The sequence below is a fragment of the Centrocercus urophasianus genome, unplaced genomic scaffold (assembly GCF_019232065.1).
Source record: "Centrocercus urophasianus isolate 14NV4802_14NV808 unplaced genomic scaffold, USGS_Curo_1.0 seq_10, whole genome shotgun sequence".
Lineage (NCBI taxonomy): Eukaryota > Metazoa > Chordata > Aves > Galliformes > Phasianidae > Centrocercus > Centrocercus urophasianus.
The window spans coordinates 89,474,237-89,496,195 of record NW_024884142.1 but is presented as its reverse complement, the minus strand read 5'-3'; the positions used below and the strand labels follow the sequence as shown (position 1 = coordinate 89,496,195).

At 41.1% G+C, this 21,959-nt stretch overlaps 1 protein-coding gene across 4 annotated transcripts in view; it reads right to left on the bottom strand.

Moving 5' to 3' along the window:
* Positions 1–21,959, bottom strand: part of PLCB1 (phospholipase C beta 1) — a 369,568-nt gene that overhangs the window by 249,892 nt on the left and 97,717 nt on the right. For all 4 annotated transcript variants that reach the window (XM_042829898.1, XM_042829908.1, XM_042829913.1 and 1 more), the window contains exon 3: positions 14,152–14,220. In XM_042829898.1, the coding sequence (XP_042685832.1) occupies positions 14,152–14,220 (69 nt within the window). The remainder of the gene's footprint in view (positions 1–14,151; positions 14,221–21,959) is intronic.

Here is a 21,959-nt window from a genome sequence, read left to right as displayed (position 1 = left end):
ACTATGTTACATAAAATTAGAAGCCAATTGATTCACTCTGGTGACAGGAATTTTAAAGAATACTCTCACATACCTCAAGAACAACTAAGTGATATTGAGACTTTTTCTTTCCTTTGGTGATGTGCTTGTTGACCACCTGCTCATTTCCTGGAGACATTTCTAAACCCTCTACTTCCTAAAACTAAACAAAAGAAAATCAATCCCCCTACCAAACTGCAATCATTTACTGATGTGAGAGCAAGAAATGAAAAGTAAAAAAAAAAGAAGTTTTAAGACTTCTGCCTATGGTCACAGTTCCAGCAAGAGAAGCAGTTTATTTATGAATTTATTTACTTCAGGGGTGGGCTTGCTTTGCCATCAAGGAAACTGGGAAGTGTGGCCAGTACTGATAGCAGTCCTATAAATAAATGTTGGCTTCACACAGAGCTGTAGTTTACAGCAACTGATACAAATGAGCTCCAGTCTAAAGCACATGAAAAGCACACTTCTATAAACCTACTGGGTTGCACAAACAACTGTCTTCCTGGCACAAGTGAGCTTAAAATGCTTTTTTCTGCTCCCTCTGTCCAAAACTGAGAGCACTGGTTTAAAATGAGTGCTTTGGCTATGCATGCTTTGCTTTTATTCTGCATACTGTAAAAGCCACAAGTCCATATTCACATGTACACAGTGATTCACACGTACGCAGTGCTGCAATTCCCCAGCACAACCCCATATGCAAAGGCTCACAAAAAGATGCATGTCTCAGCTTTCCTCTTGCCAGCCCCCCGCTCTTCAGCAGCAAGAACAACTGTATGATGTTCACATCACCAGCATGCACTTCTTCATGCCGTTCATTTCTTAATGCCCACAAGCAACCCCCAACATGCACTCCTGGGGAGAAAAAAAAAATATTCACCTGCATCTATACCAGGCTCCGCTATTCTGACTATTCTCTCATCATCTTTTCCCTTGCTATGTGAGGTTAGAATTGTATCTTTCATATTTAACTGCAACTGAAATAACTTTATATCAAGCAGTTTTGTAACATGTCTGACATTAGCTCCAAGAGTGAAGGTAATCCTCCAAATAGTTTGGAATCTATCATCAGAATAAACTGCATGACTAACAGGCACAGTTACTACTCAGGGAAAAGCTTCTGACAGTGCTCTTACATTCTCATCACTCATCCTAATTCTGGATTACTTCGTGTAAAAATCTCCTTAAACAGCACTTCGCCTCTCAACCCTCCAGTTCTGGTGTCACACCTTCCCTGTATGTGCCAAAGAAATAGTTGGTCATTACTAGCTTTTTTCCAACAATGCTTCCCAAGCGCTTGCTGAGCACTCTGATGAGACAGGCTGTGGGAGCAGACAGGATAGCAAGGCATTGCCTTAAAATGGCATGTGCATGGCTCAGCCAGCTAATCCAGCCCAGACAATTTTGAATCTTTGCTTACTGGTTCTCATCACAAAATGAGCTCTCAGTGGGTAATGTACATAAGGGAATCTTAATAAGGATGAGAGAACCAGCATGGGAGCGTTAGAAAGATGCTCAGGTTCATGTTCCCTGATTTGCTGAAGCTACACAATTTCAGTTTTCTTCCTTAGCACTAGAGCAAATACAAAGGATCTGCCAGCCCCAGCAGGTCTCTTTTTAGTCAGCGCAACGGTGTTGACTAAAAAGACCCCTGGCACCTACAACAGTGGGATGGCCTGCAGCAAGGGGACCATTGCCTCCAGCACTCCTTTTCATTCCCCAGGAGCACCACTCGCTGCAGGGCTGTCATTAAACACTCATTTTCCATAATTCCAAGAATAGCATCGTTGTAAAGAGCATAAAACTGCATGACAGTAATTGGGTCTTGCCACGTGCCAGAAAGCTAATAGAGATTGTGTAACATTTGTTTACAGCCTGATGAGTTTTACCTTGGCATTTGTAATTTGCACAGAGAAGTTTTCAATTAAAGTAGAAAACAGAGTACTTTTCCATTCTGATGCATGGGCATTTAAATGCTCTAAATCAAGCTATCTGGTAGCTAAAAAAATATATTAAAGGCCTTCTTTTAATTACATAATCTGCAAGTGTCATATTCAAGGCGTTAAATTAGCAATATCAAGTGATTATGATTCCAGAGATAAATTTATAAATAAACCAAAAGGAAAAGGCAAGCATCATCAAAATATGCCCAGAGCTGAGCAGAGCCTTCAAGTTTTCTTTTTTATTACATAAGTAACAGTTAAAAAATCCTACTTGTCCTCCCACTGTTTGCAGCTCTCCCAACTCTAGCAGGATGTAGAAAATCCAGTGTAAAAAAAATTAGTTTCCCCAACTGAAATATCGCCACAAACATATCATTGTCTTAAAACAGAGCTAGAACATATTCAGTGTTTCCTACTACGATTCATGACAATATGTAGCTCCTTTGAAATATGCAGAAGCATTTCTACTTCGACTGCAATGAGAAATGCAAAACAAAGTTCAATCTGATGGATATGATTTGTGACATCCGACATTGTTAACAAAACAAATGGGCACCATCTGCAAGGGCCCACTGAGAACACTGGAATGCAGGAGGAGGAAAAACTGATTTTAACTTACACTGCTGCATAGTAGGATACCATGAACATTGCCACGTCCGAATCAAAGGTGGATGGCTAATACTGCTGAAAAGTAGAAACCGTGCATAGCCACGAGAGCAAAATGTGATGGGTTGGCATCGACCAAAGCAGGAGCGAACATCTGCATGATCAGCAATCTCAACTCCAACGCACACAGTGCCCAGCTGACCTTTGAGAAGGACATTGTATCAGTGATTCCAAAACCAAACTATCCTGTTCTTCCAGTTAGCACCAAGTAAAATCAAACCTCCGCAGCAGTGCAGGAAATGATGCTCCTACACTGTCTTGTCAAACATTCTCCTTCAGACACAAACAGGTTCCTCTGCTCCCCTCCTCCTGTTGCTCTCATCCTAACAATTCTAATATTTATCCAGGTAGAAACAGTCCATGGATGTGAAGAATAGGCTATAACAGAATCAAAACAAATAGGTATAAATTTGTCTATAGAAAAAGATGACTTCCCCCTACAAAACCAGAGTGTTGTCTTAGCTGCACATAAACAGAAAGAAACACTGGAGGAAAACCTGCAGGGCTGCAGCTCTGGGTCTCCTGCTGCCCATGGAAGCAGCAGGTTGGGCAGGGCCTTGGGGCAGCTTGGACAAGACGCACAGAAAGAAATTCTTATTCTTGTTGGGGCAGAACAAGACCAAACCGGACCAACTAGGCTAGCAGAAATCAGCTGTCCTTCTCATAAAATACAAAATGGTCATTTGGCAAAGTTTGTTTTTGTTGTTGGTATTTTTAGCACCCTGCTTGCTGTTCTGCAACAAAATGGGGCATGGCTCCTACCAAAAACCAGCACTAAGCTCCTGCTGCCGTCCCACTCACACATGCGTTCCTCATCTGAAGACAGAAGCACGGATTTTAATGCAGTCAAGGAACACAGTGCTGACACTCCTGAAGCACCTCTGTCATTGGTCTTTCTCTGCAGGACAGGACGCTTTGTGTTTTCACACTGCTCTATCAGCCATCCTGGCACAGACAAGTTCTTCATGTTTGCCACAACTCAAAGGTAACCATCCAAATATTCTGGTCCAGCTCACCTGAACTTGGTTTTCCTGAAGCGTTTTAACAACATGCAAATTGCTATCATTATTTCTGAGCTGAATTTGATGCCCTCCTCCTTTCATATTATGACCCTGCCTAATATTACTGTTCTGCTTCTGCAACTTCATCAGCAAATATGATCATGAAGCTGTTTATAAAACACATCCCAGAAGCAGAACACAATTTCTCATATAGATTTTTCTCGTGTATTTCATTAATCCTGGAGGAAGGAGGTTAACTCAGAGCAACAACAAAATCTATGCAATTTCACTTATGGCATTAACAATATAGGACTAGTTTCAAAACAGAAAAAGCGTTTAAGTGCACTGCAAGCCAGACTCTGCAGTTTCTACAGCACCTCGGAACTACCAGATCCTTCTATCATAAAACCTCTTATTAAATTTGTGAATTGGTAACGCGTGGCTTTTTTACTTTGGTATTTGGACACAACGGAAGGCCTAATTTCCTCTGACATATATATATTTATATAAAAATTACACATTAATTTGTACTTTTTCTAAATTCAATCTTTTATTAGTTGTGTATTAACTCTGTGCTAGGAGCAGGACTAGACATAACTTACTTGCAAGTAAAGAAGAAATTCAGCCACAATACCCTTCAAGATAGCCAAAATCTTGGCAGACCCGTGGCCTGCTGGAGGAGAACTAATTGCTGCAGAACCTCTATCTGCTCCAACGCAGCAGCTCTGCAGCCCAGGAAGTGGGTGCTGTGGATATGGCAGAAACCAACCAATTTGGATTACAACGTTAGTGTTTTTAATGTATACTGATACTTGGCTTAGGTTTTCCCTGAGGAAAAATGAGGAAAAATACATTCTTTCATTGGGTGTTAGGATGATCTATTATCCTATCATCATGATCTATTTATCTACAAAATGGTCTCCCCTTTGAGGGAAGCTGAATCCTGACCCAGAGGTAGGGCACAAGAGAATGAGAAAATACCAGCCACTAAGGCTTAGCCTATTCCTGAATGGCACGTTTGCAAGTCCATTCTTATTCCAAAAATGAACACAGAACTGGATACTGCAAAGCACCACAGCCAGGAACTCTTACAAACTCCCAGCCAAGGGTATTTCTTCTCCAAACAAAGGCAATGGAATTTTTTTTAACCCAACTCAGAAACTCACAAATGGAAACCATGTGGAATCAGACTTCATAAGATTGAAGTTTCTCTTCAATTGATTGCTGTCATTTCCAATTGCACAAAGGTTTTACTCTGCTTAGTTCTGCAATTCAATCGAGACCTTTCTACTACCTAAAAATAGTGCTAAACTGAACTTTAGTTAAGATCAGCATTGAATCTGCTATTTCTCTACTTTCTCTAGGACAAACTGTGATCCTCGAGCTCTCTAGAACACTTTGCATTGCCTATGGCAAGCATTCCCTTAGCTTTGACACATAGATAACCACTTCGCTCCCTGCATGCTCCTGCTCGTGTAACAGCAAGTGCCACCAGCCCATCCATTTTTGGGGAAGATCCCCATGGTTGGCTCAATAACACCCCAGGAGCAGAATCCAGAGCCTGAGCTCCCCAGAGGTAACAGCTGATAATTTCGTTTGTTAACCCAGGATTAGGCTGAAAGGCAATGAAGCCGAAAAACCAGAGAGAGAATTTGCATTCAATAAAACGATAAAGTATTTTGTTAATACTACAAAAATACAATTAGGATTTATTTAAGATTGGATTATTCCTGTGTTTTAGTAGGTAGCATAATCCTATTTTCATTATAATAAGGTGTGCTTGACTTTTTTTTTTCTCCAAGACAAATACTGTAACATTAAAACAAATGATCAGATTTTTGGATGTACTTATCTCCACATTCTATTCTTGTATATCCACTGCACACTAGAGCAGAAAAAAACTTCATTCCTTCCTCACCCTTTCAAAAATGTAATGCACATAGTTTCAGCAGCAAAGAACATTGTGATGACTCCTAAATTTCCTCAGTAACTTCTCCAGAGTTCCAAGCTGTGACCGAAGACACTTCACACTTGCTTAAAATCAATGACAATGACACATTGCTCAGCTTTTGTATTCATTTCTTTAGGTCTGACCACTTCAGCTGGTACCACAAGGAAGTACTGAGAGAGTCTTTTATACACTGACGATCAGAAACAGATCAAAGCTTTCTCACCAATTAGAGCCCAGCAGTTTTCACTAACCAGTAAGTTAGAAGTACAGATATCATGGAAATCCACTAAGTGGATATTCCAATCAAATGGGGGAATTTTCATTACGTGTTCTAAACTCCGCAGAAAAATGTTTCTGCTTTGGCATTTTTGATCTGAGACTGTCCACCTCTGAACAGGTTGCCCAAGGAGGCTGTGGATGCCCCATCCCTGGAGGCATTCAAGGCCAGGCTGGATGTGGCTCTGGGCAGCCTGGTCTGGTGGTTGGTGACTCTACACACAGCAGGAGGGCTGAAACTAGATGATCTCTGAGGTCCTTTTCATCACAGGCCATTCTATGATTCTATGAATATTATCATCTCAGCACTGCTAAAAGCACCTCCAAAATAACTTTGTATTATCCTAGATTTTTAAATTATGTGCTAACCACTGTAAAGATGCCATTCATCAGATTTGACTAAGCTTTACTATGACTTAAATGACATGCCAGGCTGTGCCAGCAGTGATCCCATCTCTTTGGATTCCAATCCCCTGTCCAGTACTACTGTTGTAGCCATCTGCCTCCAGATACACACTGCAACCAGCTCTGCTCCCACCAGTCCCAACCCAGAGAGGGGAAGGCAAGAAGCCCAGCTTCAACCTTCCTTCTGACACAGGGCAGAGGTGATTACCATCAAAAATGCTATCACAACCAGGAGACAGGAAACATTACCCAAGCGTTGCTCTGCATGGGGTACATGCTTCAGTAAGCAATGAATTTGTGCCTCCCAGTGCCCTACTTCAGTCCCACCACTGCAGTCACAAAGCTCATACAAGAGCTTCACGTGTGGATTTAAAATAATTTTGGAGTATTACAGGAGTATTTGCAAGCACGCAAAGCTGTCTCTGACAATTCTTTTCACAATCACATAAAAAGTCATACTAAAGTAGAAAGAAATAACTATACTCAGCATGCAGGATTAATCAATAGCAGCTTCAGCAGCAACATTTAAAGCTCAGGTTTGCTGACACTTACTGGTATTCTCAGCAACTCCACTATCATCTATGTGCTGAGCAGTCTCCCATTCTAGCTTTTAAAGTTTACAAGTCAAGTTAAAATATCACATTTATAAAATACTTCTGTGCTTCCTGAACTACAGAATTTCTTGTAATCGGTTTCTGCTACATACTTGGGCATAGAAGAACACAGACAATAAATGAGATAGATCTGATATAAACATAACAAACGAAAACATAAAACCAAGAAGCACAGAAAGTTAACTGAAACAGTCAGTGAGCAGGAAAAAAAAAAAACTTCCTGGCAATGATTCATAGTGAAAGTCATGGACAAAAACCTGTGCTTTCTTCTACACCTGGATGCCAGGAAATAGTGAAGCCGATGGCTAAGATTTACAGTTTACGCCAGGCTTCAGGAAAGGTCCCAGTTCCCCAGGGAGCAAAGGCTGTAAATAAAGCATCCTGACAGTGCTGAGCCATGCCAGTGGTGCAAGAAGACATGGATCGTCTCGGAGGTGGCCTCAGCCTCAGGCAAGAGCAGCCAAGTGAGCTGCGCCTGGAGGCAGAGAGGGAATCTCAGTGGGCTTCAGAGCGCAGGTGCAACTCGCTGGTGTTCATCCACACCACTAAGCAGCCTCTGTGCTCAAGACATGAACTGTAACCTGATGAAGCATAAAGAGAACAGCTCTGCACTGCTACTGAATGCTTGGATCTGAGCCTCATCGGAGCTCTCAGGAAGCTTCACCTTGCTTCCACAATTCCATGAATGTTGTTTCCAATGATGATGTTTTTTTAGGTGATCAAGAAGTGAAAATCTCCTGTCCAAGGTCCCAGGATAGCAGCACTGACAACTTTATTTCTGGAGATACAACACTTCCCAAACAGGTTAGCTTCCAAAAAAAAAAAAAATATTCTAGAGCATCCTAGCCATGGGCAGCAGAGAGATGCTTTCTGCAGAGGCAGTTGGCCCTGGCAGGGGAGATGTGACAGGAGAGTTGCCAGCTGCCATGGGAGCCTACTGGCTGTGGTGGAACAGTGATGCCAAGCACAGGGAGCCAGGCCAGGAGGATTCACATGGTCACAGCCCCCGTGGTGTCTGCAGCATTTCTGCTGCTTCCCCTTCCCTGCCTTACAGCTGTGCCCACATGAAAGCTGTGCTGATATCATCCGCATAAATCCATATTAACTTTCCTTAATTAAGCTCAACTCAAGAAAATGCTGATATAATAATATGCTCTCCGTTATGTAAAAAGTAGTGATGGTGAAAAAACTGGGAAGGGATGTTTGAGGATGTCATTGCTACACCTAAAGTGACTGGGACGCAGGTGAGCTGCATGCATATCCCATTTTTGTTGAGTTTTGTATTCTATTTGTATTTGATTTTGGCAGAAATAGAGCACTGCTTAGGCATAATTTACATTAGAGTTCCTAATTTAATGCCAAGGTTATTGAAGGAAAAGTGACATGCATTTATCAGTAGATAAAAATAACAGCAACAGCAGCATTTGAGACAGGCAGAGCAACAGACAGTGTGTGTCACAAAGGCCAGGGCTGCACCACTCTGGAAGGTCCTGCAACCCATGCAGGCAGCAAGGGGATTTTCTGGGGAATTTACTGAGTGGACCACAAGAAAGAAAAGGAAAAAAGAAAAGCCTACATCTATCTGCCATTCCCCACAGGCACTCTAATCGTGAAGATTATTAAACACAGCATATTTGCCTCAGCTCAGACCTTATCACAAAGTAATGAATATCTGTACAGCTTTCAAACATGCTCAAGATGGAAGCTTCTTTTGTTCTGATAGCAAAAGAAAGACAAAAAAAGAAAAAACCCTGACAATGAAATGTCTGCTAGCTAAAATTTAAGTTAGATAGCAAAAACAAATCAATTAACTGAATTAGGTTTCTTGTCATTGTACTCATAAGTAACAAGTTATAGCCTTATTCTAACATAAATCAATCTGTAATATATTTTATTTGCATGTGTAATTTATTTATTTGTGTATTTGTGTGCTTTGAGTGAGTTCAAGAGTTCTCCCCTCACATTTGTAAATTCGCAGCATGTTTGAAAGATGAGAAATAAATAGATAGTAATTAGCAACACATCAGGCAGCAGCCTTACTTCCTGCTTACCTGCACCAGTTCTACTCAAAACCCAGCAGAATCCTCCTGATTCAAAGTCAGAGCAATGATCACAGAAGTAGGCACTGCAAGGCAGCAGTCTTGATAGCTCTAAGCATTGAAATAAAGACCTAATTTCCCTGAAAATCACCAGATTTTCTGCTGCACAATTTGGATTATGTTGTTAGTTTTTGAGACTACTTCAGGGAGTTGAGTTTTTCTCTGCAAACATGTCACCAATCAGCCAGCTCTTTGCAGAGAGGAAGATGCATGGTGAGGTAATCCTGAAGTCATTGCACTCCAGCTCAGGATTTTAGGCAAACCCACCACGTGCAGCATCTGCTGACAATACTGTAGTAGTTGAGGCCTTGGTAAATTTCCTATATTAGGGAGGCTTCACTATTTTCCTCTGTAGAGTATCCTCTATTAAGTGAGAATATTTGGGGACAGGGAGCAGAGAGTGTTTTTCAAAGTGGGGACCGCGCACTGTAAACATTTTGGCATAAGTGCAATCCCACGATCCGTAATTTCCACTCCTGCAGGTTCCAGAGTATATGCCATTTAAATCAATTTATCTCCTGATGAATGATTTATGATTTTTTTTGAGGGAAAACATACTGATAAAACGCATCTAAAGTTTTAAATGTGAACATTTGCCATGGGGTTATTTCCTCACTCCTGCCAACCCATCCTGATATTTCTTCTCGTTACCAAAAACACTTGCACAGTTGCATTACGATTTTAGTTTCCATAGAAACTGTTACAGGCTAAAGTAAATACAAGACAGTAAGAAGTGTGAATTTCACAGTCTTGTGAGCATGCTGCTGGCAGACCCATTTTCTCTGCCTAACCTTTCACCAAGGGTTAATGCTACATCTCGATTTTAAGACATTCTTTTGAGTGGCTCGTCCATGCCTCATAAAGCTGTGTGCATGATCAGATCTACCTGTGTGTCTTACTGTAAAAAAACATGTTTCTCTCCAGTGTTTGTGTTATTTTATTTTGCAGACCACTTCATTAAACTTTACAACAGGAATTGCTAGCCTTCATTAGTCTGCACACCAAAGGAAAGAAAGCTGGAGAGAGTGCTACCAGGTAACGTGTAAATGAAAGGAAATAAATAATTGCTTCATCGCAACTAATGGTTTCCACATGGCCTTCTGCATTTGTAAGTACAAACAATGGGAGCTCTCAGCATGCTGGTGCTCTACCTCTGCTGATGCCGTCCTGTGACAAAAAGCATGCTGTGTTTCCAAAAGGCTCTGCTGAATTTGTGTGTGGTCACATCTTCCAAAAGAAGAAATGAACTGCATATTAATCTCCTACTCTCAAAATTTCTCTTCTTCCCTTCCTAAACGATTCTAATGCTTACTAAAAAGGCTAAGTTCTGATGATCATCATTCCCTCACTACTTTATAAATTTCATTTTATTTTGAATTCAGGCATTTTTTTCTAACGTGCACAACTGGTAAATCTTCTCTTGTTCTCTTTAGAACATTACTTTCATTCATCTTCACATTTAGAGATCTGCAGTGGTGTTCAGTACTGCCTAAGACTTGCCCTTCTTCCAAAGAAAATACCTTTGTACGTATACTGCAGTGGGATGAAGAACTGTTATTCTTCCTGCAAACAGCAGTTGAAGACAGAAGAACTCATCCCTGACAAGATGTGAAAAAAAAGAAGGTAATGTTGAAGTTTCTCAGTAACACAAGGGTCGTCTGAGTACACTATTTATTAATCTAAGGGTTGGAGAACAACCTTCGCATTCCCCAGCTGTTACATGCTTAGGTACCTACTAAAGATATGACTTCATCATTAGCTAACTACATTTCTAGGTAAGAGGCTTATTTCCATACACAATCTTTACTCTTCATGCCACACTTTCTTTGCTGTAAAACCACTGTGCCTTCTACTTCCTTCAGCTGGGCATCCAAAGTAGATAGGATGTCAGCTTCCTTAAGCTTCCTGGACTTGTCTCACCTTCCCTAGTTTTCTAAAAGGATTCTAGAGTGTTCTAGAAGGATGAACACAAAGCCCCCTTCCAACAAAAGAAGCTGAAGTGCGACAGCCACAGATGCACTGCAGGACCCCTGAATGCGACAGTGCAGAAAATCAGTACTCTCCACTTCTAAGATTATGACCTTGGCTCCAGGGCCATCATCTAGAGCCGGGCTATTCTAACGGGTTTCAGTCTGATTGCCTGGGTATCTATAATTACTTAGGAACTATGTGAAATAGGATCAAATGGAGTACTATACCTCCTAAACAAGAATAAAGCACTTGGCTGCTTAATTGAGGAAAATTTCTCCAGAATGAAAAAGTATTTAGTTTTGTTACAGTAGTGACTAGAAGACACAACGATCAGAAAATTTCTCTTGACTTATGGAAAAATATTGTGAAAATTAAGTGCCAACCAACAAGGCTAAAAGATAAGCTATCTGAAAAACCCTTTGCATTTCTCTGCTTTTCAGAAATTAGCAATGCCAACAGCTGTACAGCAGATACCCTGAATGCAGCATGAGAACAGACTGTTGCTAGCCATCAAAAAGAACAAAAGTTTGGCACGTTCATGAAGCTAACCAAAGAAATGTTCACTGGTGGATAGTGACTTATGGCAAAGAAGTGTACATTCCACATGGTGAAGAGGAAGAAAGTGTTTTTGATAACAAGGGCTACTTATATTCCTTTAAAATCACTACTTGCTGATGGCCTTCTGACACAGTGTACCTCTACAGTCTAGGTAGTTTGCCATGAGTGTTGTTAATCACATTTAAATTTAGTATGCTAGAAAAATAAAAAAGAATTGCTTGCTTTATGTTTAACAGAAAAGTCAAAGCTTATTAAAGATGACACTTCTATCAAAAGGTAACACTGTATCAGAAATACACTAAATAATGGTGAAAAATTCCCACGAACTTCTGAAGTTTTTAATGACAACCCACATATAGAATCCACTCCTTCTTAAAACTCTGAAAATAGATGGAAAAATCAGCACAAACTGGCAGAACTCCCCTAACATAGTATAAAAACTGTACAGTAGTATGAGAGCGGGGGCTGGCAGAGGAATTTATAGAAAATTACCTAAATCTCTTGTACAGTGAAAGCTCCGCCAGCGCACAACAACACACTGTCCATTCCATCTGGAAAGGCAAATAAAGGAAGCAAGTTCTGCTGTCAGTGATGATCCCACCAGACAATGTAAGATACCTTCTGGGATGGCTATGAAATGTGTGAAGTGGTACCACAGCAGCAAGAAGTATTTGTTCCTGGCAGCTAAAACTCTGTGCCTTGTCTGGAAGTTATGCTGGATGCCATACTTTACACAAGGCAAGATGCTCAGCAGGTACCAGTAGATCCCAACAGACCCACCATGCTGGATACAGCTCAGATTCATCATCACAACACAATCATCAATATACACTGTACTTTTACTGTACAGTGAGCAGATCGTGAATGAGCTCTTTGTATGCTAATGGAGACAGCTTTGCTTTCCCGTACAGAAATCATCCAGAAACATCATTCAGTATTTATGCTCACCTGAGTGCCAGGGCTGCTCCATCTGAAAGTACAGCTGTGGATGAGTCTCTAAAACCTGGAACTTTGGCAAGTAACACTCAGAAGTGATGCTGCTCTCTTAAGCCACCGTACCAAGCTATTCCTAGAAACCTCCATGCAGTCACAAGCTGCCAGTGACTGACTTAAGGCCAAGCCTTCCTACTGCTGCTGCATGAGCTGTGTCTTCTGTGTACAAGACATGCACAAGGCTTCTGTAACACTCACTCTTGCTGAGCCACCTTACAGCTCAAAGCAGAACAGGCACAACTGGCCCCAAAATGAGCTTTTTGCTTCATATCACTTGCAAAATTCTATCAGCGACCAACCCAGGTGCTGTTTCCATTCTGCCCACACATAAATCTATGACAAAAAGCAAACTCATTCACACAGGTGGTGCATTTCACCACCCTAAAAGTCAGGATTTTCTCATACCCTTCATTTAACACCACCGCTGTCAATCCATAACGTGTGGCAACAAAAACAGCCTTTATATAACCTAATAAATAAAAGTCACCAAGGCAATAGCTATGCATAAATTTTAGCTAAAAACATTTTGTTAGAAGAACATGAATGTCCTCTGTAAAGCGGGTAGCATTTTAAAATAATGTTCTAGCAATTGTTAATACTTTATTGCTATTCATCATAGAACCATTAATCATGGTGAACTCACTTGGTATTAATGTGGATGTCATAAAGTACTTCTGCTGCATTTCAATTATAACTCAGCCTTTAGAATGCTGCCAACATTGCATGAAAAACTCTGCAAACCAGATGTGAACAGTCTGTTCAGAGATAACTGCAGTTACATTCTGGCATGAAGAAGCAACCTCTCCCACTGCCATGGTGTACCTCACACCCTGAGGTGCCCATGGGGCTGTCCCCTGGCCTGGGGCTGGGTGCAAGGAGCACAGTGGCAGACTCAGGTATAGCTGCAGCCCACCGATCTGGTCGTGCTTCTCCCAGGATGGAGGCAGGAAAAGGATTGCTTTGGCCTGTTGCAAGCTCACAGGCTTGCAGCTAAAGAGCAGCCAGGCCATACTGTCAGGACCCTATAGAGGTCTCCTTTTCTCCTTATCATTCCTGCGATGCCCCAAGGCACACTATTGCTTCCAGAGCTGTGCACTCCGTTGTTGTTTTTCTTTTTTTCTCTTTCATGTGTCGCTCCCGTCCAAATGAAAACACCACAGAGAACATGTGTCTACAACTTACTGTCTTTAAAGACAGCAAACGAGTATGCAATGTATCAGAGAGGGCCTAAGGGAACTGATATCCTGACCTCTCTGAGAACAGTTTAATAATTAAAAAATCCCTCTTTCTGTCCTCAAGAGGCATTCAAATAAGAAAATAAGCAATACCAAGTACAACATGGAGCTCCACAACCATCAGCTCCTGGCCATCAGGGAAATTGGAAACTTAAGCAAGTTTAACCACAGCACCAGACAAACCAGCAGTTCTGTTCACTCACTGCCAGCAGAGCTTCCATCACCATTCTAAATACAGCATCAGTCACAATAGCACAACCATCACAGCACTTCTTATCAGCAACTACGATAAATGAAGCAAAGACAAAACATTTCTTATTATCTAAAGGAGTGTTTTATAAGAAAATTCTTGCATGTAATTCATATTCTGTTTTGCCTAGGTAATCAATGCAACAAGTAATCACACAGCAGAAATGCCTACCTTGGGAGCTCTGGCATGTTTTCCGCATCTGGCATCTTTGACAAGACTGATATCGAGCAGCTCTGTCTCCTAGAAGGAAAAATTGCAACACATGATTATTACATTAGTGAAAAAAACACCGCCCTATCTTCCATAACAGGGGTTCACCTGTCTGCAGTGACTTCTGGCCAAACTGAGGACAGTTTCAAGGCATACTGTGTTGCACTTAGTCTATTTTATAAGCACCACAATGTCTCAGATATATAACTGAGTTTGCTCAAATATGATCATGTCTCATGATATATAGAATCTGTAGAAGCCATATTAGTCAAGCTTACTTCCTGGATCACAAAATATTGCTGAACTTATTAATTATCCATTTTAATATAATTTTAGGTTTTTGATGCTTGTCATAGTGTGAAAAATGCTATAAAACAGAAAATCCTGTCTCTGGAATATAAAACTTACTGTATTATGCTCCGAATATTTTGAATAGTCCATATAAAGCTCTGTAAGCACTACAGACACAGTGCTAGCATGTTCCAGGAACTTTGCAGTGCTTAACAAAAACACGTACTTCTGACAAGCATTTTATCATCTGTCCAGGTCTGGGTTATACAAAACATGCTTTACTTGGAACAAAACTGGCACGTGATGACACCTTCTGTTTGGCACTTTCCTCTCCTTCCCTGCCCATGTGTACCATGAGCCATCTCCTGTCACCAGGGGCTTATCAGTTCTGTATCGCCCTGGCAGCACAGGAAGGACAGGGCCAAGTCCCAGGCCTGCTCTACTCCACAGCAGGGCCAGTATAGCAGGGTGTTCACCCCAGCATGGGCACAAAGCACCGACCTTCCCACCAACATCTCTTCCCCTCCAGCCTCACTCTGTGGGAGAACCTTTTCTGATGGTTCCATGCTAGTTCTTGCTTCAGCGCCCTCACCTTTGTGGGCACAGAGCATTCGGGAGGAGGAAGCACGAAGGAGACAGGGGAATGTGGTTCCCCCAGCAGCATGCACATCCATGCAATGTTATGCAGGTTTGGTTTTCCCTCAGCAAGATAAGAACCATTTCGCAAGACACAGCAAGACCATCTGATCTATTTGGCATTGCTTGACAATCTTTAAACGCATCTTAATACTCTCTGCCTCATTTACACTAGTATTTGGACTAATAGCCCATGTTAGAACATCTCAATTACATACTAAATATAGTTTAAAAGTACTTCAGTGAGAATGGGACTGCTCTACAATTAGAGCTACGCCAGTTCAGTGCGCTTCAGTCTTCCAGCAGTAATTGCAAACGCTGTGCAGAGAATGTGAGAGCTCCATGCAGAACAGAACCATTTCATTTTTTAATTTCAAGGGGAAGAAAAAAGATTTTCTCACTGACACATTATGTTGCCAGGGAATGAATACTTTGCATCCTTATTTCTTTTTCATTTTACAGGACCCATTGCTGCAAAGCTCTCATAGGCTTTTGCTGTCTAACAAGATATGAGCTCTACCATGTGACTATACATCTACAACATTGCTCTCTCCATCCCAACTCCCTCCTGTATAGTACCACGTGAAATCACACCAGCAGTTGTTTTTTTTCCTCAGTCTATCCTGTTGAGGAGAAACTTGCGCTTATTTTACTTATTTATTTTTCCTCATGCTTAATTGAAACAGAAGAAAATTTACAGGGATTAGAAAGAAGAATAGGCAGGGTTTTAAAAGTTAGTATTTTATAGATCCCCTTAGGAAATCACCCAAAACACACCAATACCCATGGCATGTGCATACAAGCACTCCTGACGCAGCTGGAGCACTTCATGTTCCATGAACTCAACTTTCATGTCCAATCTGAACTTGGTCTTACTCCATACCAACATTCTTCTTCCACATTATCTTTCTTCCACACAACAGCCACAAGAGACTTGGGGTAGAGCTCAATACTCTGAGTGCAGAAAGGCCCTTCATGTACAGAAGTCCAAATAACCTCCCACTGTCAGGGAAATAATTGCATGAGGAATGTCTATAAACTATATATACATAGATGGATTTATGGATATAGAAGGACATTCAGAAATTTCAGAACTGAAGATCATGACTTATGGCAGTGCTGCATTCAGGTTTGTCCTGAGGCAAGGCAGTGACACGATGCAAATCCAGAAACAGGAACTGCACAGAGTAAAACATGCTGCACAGAACAGATCATGGAGACAAGTGTTACAGACCACACACTAAAGAGCAAACATACATCATTTTGCTGTCACCAAACGGGAGCATGGCCTTTCTGGATGAAAAGCCAGGGGTTATATGTAGCACCGTAAACAATACTCATGCCCCAAAGTCGTCTCTGGACCACAGTGAATTGTTCTATAGAAGATACAGGTATACGCATTGCATGCCATGAAACTAAAATGTTGTATATTGAAAGAACTGACAAACACTAAAAACAGTTTCTATTACCAGATAAATAAAAGATGCCTAAGAAAAATGGACCGTACAGAGGATGAATAGCAGCAAGCTGACTACCCACTTTAGGCTGCAGTGTTTGGGCTCTGCTTGCCCAAGCGGTCCCAACCCAATGTTCCAGCACAGGGTTGCTCCAGGTCCTGACTCCTGCCTGCAAGTCAGTTGCACCCCACCCACCTGGTTATGGAAAGTGCAACAGTTCCTGGACCTGAGATCCACAATGGACAGCTGTAGAAGAAGAGCAGAAGAGTGGAACTTTCTGGGACTGCTTAAATAGCAACTGGCATAGCTACCAGGAAGGCTGGACCAAGCATCAATCTTCTGGCCTCTCTGTGCATTTACCTGTTGTGTTATCTCTCAGAGAAGATTTTAAAATCCTCCACATATCTTTCTTTATACTCTAATTTGAAAAGAGCATCTAATTTTTGAAGACTCTTTCCTAGGCAGTGATCATGGAAGCCACAGTAAAACAAAGTCCAAGGTATCAGCCACCATCAGATATCCAAAAGGAATGGAACTGTCTCCATATTTACTTTCTATATGTACATTCAGGACTGCAAAATCAGTACATGGTACTTCAGAGCAGAGTACAGCATCTAAGTAGATGAGAGCAGGATATGCATCCACGTAAATGTCTTTGATGGCAGCATTCAGCGAAGCCAAGATAAATCAGAATTCATAATATGCCATTTCTTAGAAGTTCCTTGGTTCAAAAATTCCAAACCTCCTGGAATCCCCTGCCCCTGGGGCACCTGCTTTCATCTTCCAACCAAGTAATTAAGAAGACAGAATGCAACTTCCTCCCCAAAGACAGAAAAGACAATTTCCTAAGCCCCTATTACAAAACACAGATAGTCTTTAAACTGAAAAAGCACAGGTACCAGACAGAAAAGTACCACATTTCCTGTGCATCAAAACAGTCTATCCTCCCCTTTTCATGTCAACAGTAGTTTTGCTACCAAATTCCTCTGTGTTGGCTTGGGAAGTGCTTTCTATGCTGCAGGAGGCCTGAAAGCCATAGCAACTGAGAAAAACAAAACCCTCCACTAGTCCAATTTCTCCCTGTTTAGCGACCTCCAGTCATTAGCATTGGGACTTATGAATATTGCAACAGAATAATCTTTCTTAATGCAACTGGTAGATTCCCCTCATAATTCATGATACAGAAATTCCTGAGAAGTGAATTATTAATCCTACTGTGTTTGTTTTCAATTAGCAGCTGAGACAGAGACGTATTCATATAGGGCTCAGTTGCATAACCTCACTTTTATGGGTGAGCACACACTCAACAAAAGCAATAGATTGTGCAACATTCAGTGACTGCTTAAGTACTTATAATTAGGCCTGTCTGAATTTAATATAGTAACACCAATTTGTACAAGTGGAGGATCTGGCTCACTCCTATTTTAAACTGCCCAGAATGATGTTGAGTGAATCACTGTATCTTGGGAACTTGCTGGTGACGTAGAGCCAGCTACGGAGCAGGATTCCTCACCGACCTTGCTGGAGAGCTCTGCTAAATAGCACTCAATGGCACGGAAGTCTAAGAGTGGGATCAAGTGTCCTACAGAATTTCACAAAAACTATGTCAAGGAGACATAGCAAAAGAGGGTGTGCACTGCAACAGCTGCACAGGGTAGAGTAGATATCTAATTACTTCATTTATATCCTGAACAAAAATAATTGCACTTTGCTCAGAGTGCTCCTTTTGGTTGAACCGTTACGCAGTGCTTGAGCCTCCACTCGTCCAATCTCCATTTTGACGTTCCTTGCGCTGCGACAACCCTGGTTCACTTTATGCTGCTGTGTTGCACCATAAAGTGAACTGATGTTCAATTAACTGACTTGAAAATTCAATTTTCACATAGTTTTGAAACCTGCTGCTTCCAGGTTCAATCCAAAAAAGCTGTGCACCTGAAAACTTAGGTAACTCTTCTAAATATTACCAGTCTAACTAATAAATGATATGCAGATAAAATGCTCTGCACTCAAAGTTTGAGTTACACCATTCAGCAAAATAAACACTGAAAAACTAAGAGCACTTTGTAAACAAGCACCACTTAACGCTTCTACATGTCAACATCTGGAAACAGTTTTCAAGGGAAATCAGCATTTGGTTGCAACAAACTTCCCAAAGAAACTTAAACAGCATCTTCTGTTGGGAACAGTTAATCACAATGAAATGTTTCTTTAATGTAGAGGAATTCCATCTCTCTACATTAAACATTTTCTGCACATGGAAACAGTGAAGATTCCTTTAATGAGAAAACGTTATTCTATTCTACATTATCTTTATTATTATTCTATATTTTTAAAGTGTTATTTAAAATAAAAACACAAGTTACTATAATTTTCTCACATTGGGATAGAAAAAAAAATATTGAGGTCAAACTTCAAATGAGGTTTAGAACAATTACAAGATATGCAAAATAAATATCTGGCCCTCCAAATTCAGACTAAATATGTAGACAAACTCAGTAATTTACAACCCTTTACAGCATAAACCTCATTCAGGTTTCAGACTCTTGACAATGCACTTATAAATCAGCCATACTCAAATTACTTCAGGACTGAAATTCTCCACAGAGAGAATACTTTGCACTAATTAGAAAGGCTGCTCTCACAGGTGTATATAATCCTCCTATTAAAAATATATTTTTCCCCTTTATCACTAAGAATTTGCTTCTTTATACCAAAGGGAAGCTTTAAAAGAGGAAAGATTGAAAAGAAACCTGCGCTGATAGCTACAAGATCAAACAGCAGGTCTGTCAGTAACTTTAACTGGAGCTGACCGAAGGTAGAACCACATTTTCCTGGAAGTGCCATTGCACAGTTTGTAAGCTGTTTCTTCCTCAAGAGAGGCAGGCCCTAAGGAATCTGCCTGCATGCTTCTTCCTCCCGATACACAACTCAGCTATGAGGCATCAGAAGTCAACAGTAAATCACTACCTGACAATTTCTCCTTGTCTGCATAAAGTTGCCCTTCACAAGTCCAAAGTACTTAATTCCCTTCCTACTTACCCTTTTTAATGAGCCATTGGAAAGCATTAGATTAATACTCTAACTCACCAACCTGGCCCAAAGCCACCAGACCTCTTACAGCTCCTCATACGTGATGCCCTCCACAGAGAAATATGAAGCAGCTACTACTACCTATTCCATTCCTCAGACAAAGAGGAAAGTGATGTATAACTACAATCAGCTGCAACCAGATGGTGGACCATCTCCCTCAGGGAAACCGTTTCAAAGAGTTTGCTTTACGGGGCCTGGATTTTTTATTTATTTATTATTTTTTAAAACACTCGAGCAGTTTCTTTTGGGTAGAGAGTAATCATTCTATCTGCAAGCTTCAATCTTTCTCTAGGCTTTTTCTTGGTGATCATTATCTGTTCCTAACTCAAAAACAGTTGGAGGACTTCAGCCTCTGCAAGGCCAGAACTGATATTTCGGATCAGCTAGGCTGCTCTGGGAATCAGTTCCAAATACTTTGCAAGGTTTCTGTGCTTGCAGGTCCTTCCTCACATGCTAAGTTACATATCACTACTGCGAGGCCCTTGCAGTGCTCCTACAAAACTACAAGACCAACTGAAAAGTTTTTGCCATCTTAATAGTGCTCAGTTTCTCAACATATTCCTGCAGACTTACAAATCACAACATTTGCCAGTACAGGGAAAACTATCTGACATTTATTTGAAGCACTGGGCTATTATGGGAAAAAAATGAGAAGGAATTTTCATGCTAAATATGCTTTTAATAATGAAATCAAAACAAGTCTTCTATACCTATTCATATAGCTTTTCACTGCTTCATTAAGGAAAATTTCTCTTACTCGGATGTGCAGATGGTGCCTAACCAGTCTATAAACTGATGCAGTTTTCACAACTCTTAGGACAAAGAAATTGTCAGGAAGCAGAAGAGAGTTCAGCAGTAAAGACTCCCCACCTGCCTTAATCACAGCAAACTGCTCAGCCCCCACAAGAGCTGTTGTCTCCCACACTCAGAGCAACACAAGTGCCCTTGGTGCTTGCAGCTGGGTGTTTCTCATCCCAAGTCTTCCATTTCAGGCAGCTGACAGCAGTGCTGCATGGCCACGAGCACCTCTGAGGGCTGGGATCAGTTTGCTTCTGCTGAGCTTGTTCTCGCAGAGCTGCTCTCTGCATGCACGCAAATGAAAAACCACAGGAGGAGAGGGGAAACTGATGAGGTGCGGCCAGTATTCAAGAAAGGAAACAGGCGAGGGAGGATCTGCTTGCAAAAAAAAAATACAAAAGCGTATTGTAGGCAGCCTTCACAATGGTACTTGACTGATTTTTATTCACATAACTGAGAATAACCTGGCAATTTTTAGCTTTAGAGCCACAATGAAAAGTACACAGAATTGAAGTTTTAAACAGCAGATAAAAAAGCAGCATTTCTATTAAAAAGCTTCTAGTTTCAAATGAAAAGTCACAGTGATGTGTGATTATGATGATTAAATGCCTTCCTAGAATGGACCGTATCACGTTCTGGGGGTGATGTTCCTGCATCCTTACTTCATGCTGACAAGGGATAAAGGAGTCAAAGGACCAGCACTACAGCTCTGCTTTTGAAGCAAGCAAAGCATGTTATTTTCATCAGAGCTCCTCATGGAGCATGGAGCTGCAGCAGGGGGTTCCCTCCCTGCTCACACCCATGGACAGAGCCCTTGAGCCCCAGCTGCTGCTCACTGAATGAGAGATTCCTTCAAGACAAAGCAAGAGCAAACCCCCTTAACTTCTGCTATGGAAGTAATGTTCTATTTACATCACATTAGATCGATGCATCTAAAATAATGCCAACACATTTATGGGTTTGGATATACGTTTTTAGAAGAGACTTCATCAGATGAGGGCGGTTTTGGCAGAACTGCACTGTTCTGGAATGGTTTTCTTTCTGGCTAGCTTTTTTTGTGGAGGAGTTTGCAGACTGCACTTTTAATTAGTGTTAATAGCCCAAAGCTTTTGGCTTCCTTATATTAAAGCAATAAATATTTTAAATATATTTAAGCTTAACAAAAGCGAGATTAGAAACTTGCAATTGCTTTGCTCCCTGCAAAGTACACAGAGTTTCAAGGTATCAATACAGGCCCTATGCACGTATCTGCAACTTCTATGGAGGAATGAGGCAGAAGGAGCACCAACTGAAAAGGCAAAAGGATCAGCAACTGAGATCTATACACCAGCACAACGTGTATTTTCTTCCAGTTCTTCCAGCTTGGGCCCTGGCAACACATTACTAAACTGGAAAATCTGTAATTTAGGCTAGCTTCCAATAAGAGACTCCAGCTAAAACATGATGCTTCAGACACTAACGATGACAGCTGAAAAGTTGTGAATTAACCTTTGTAAA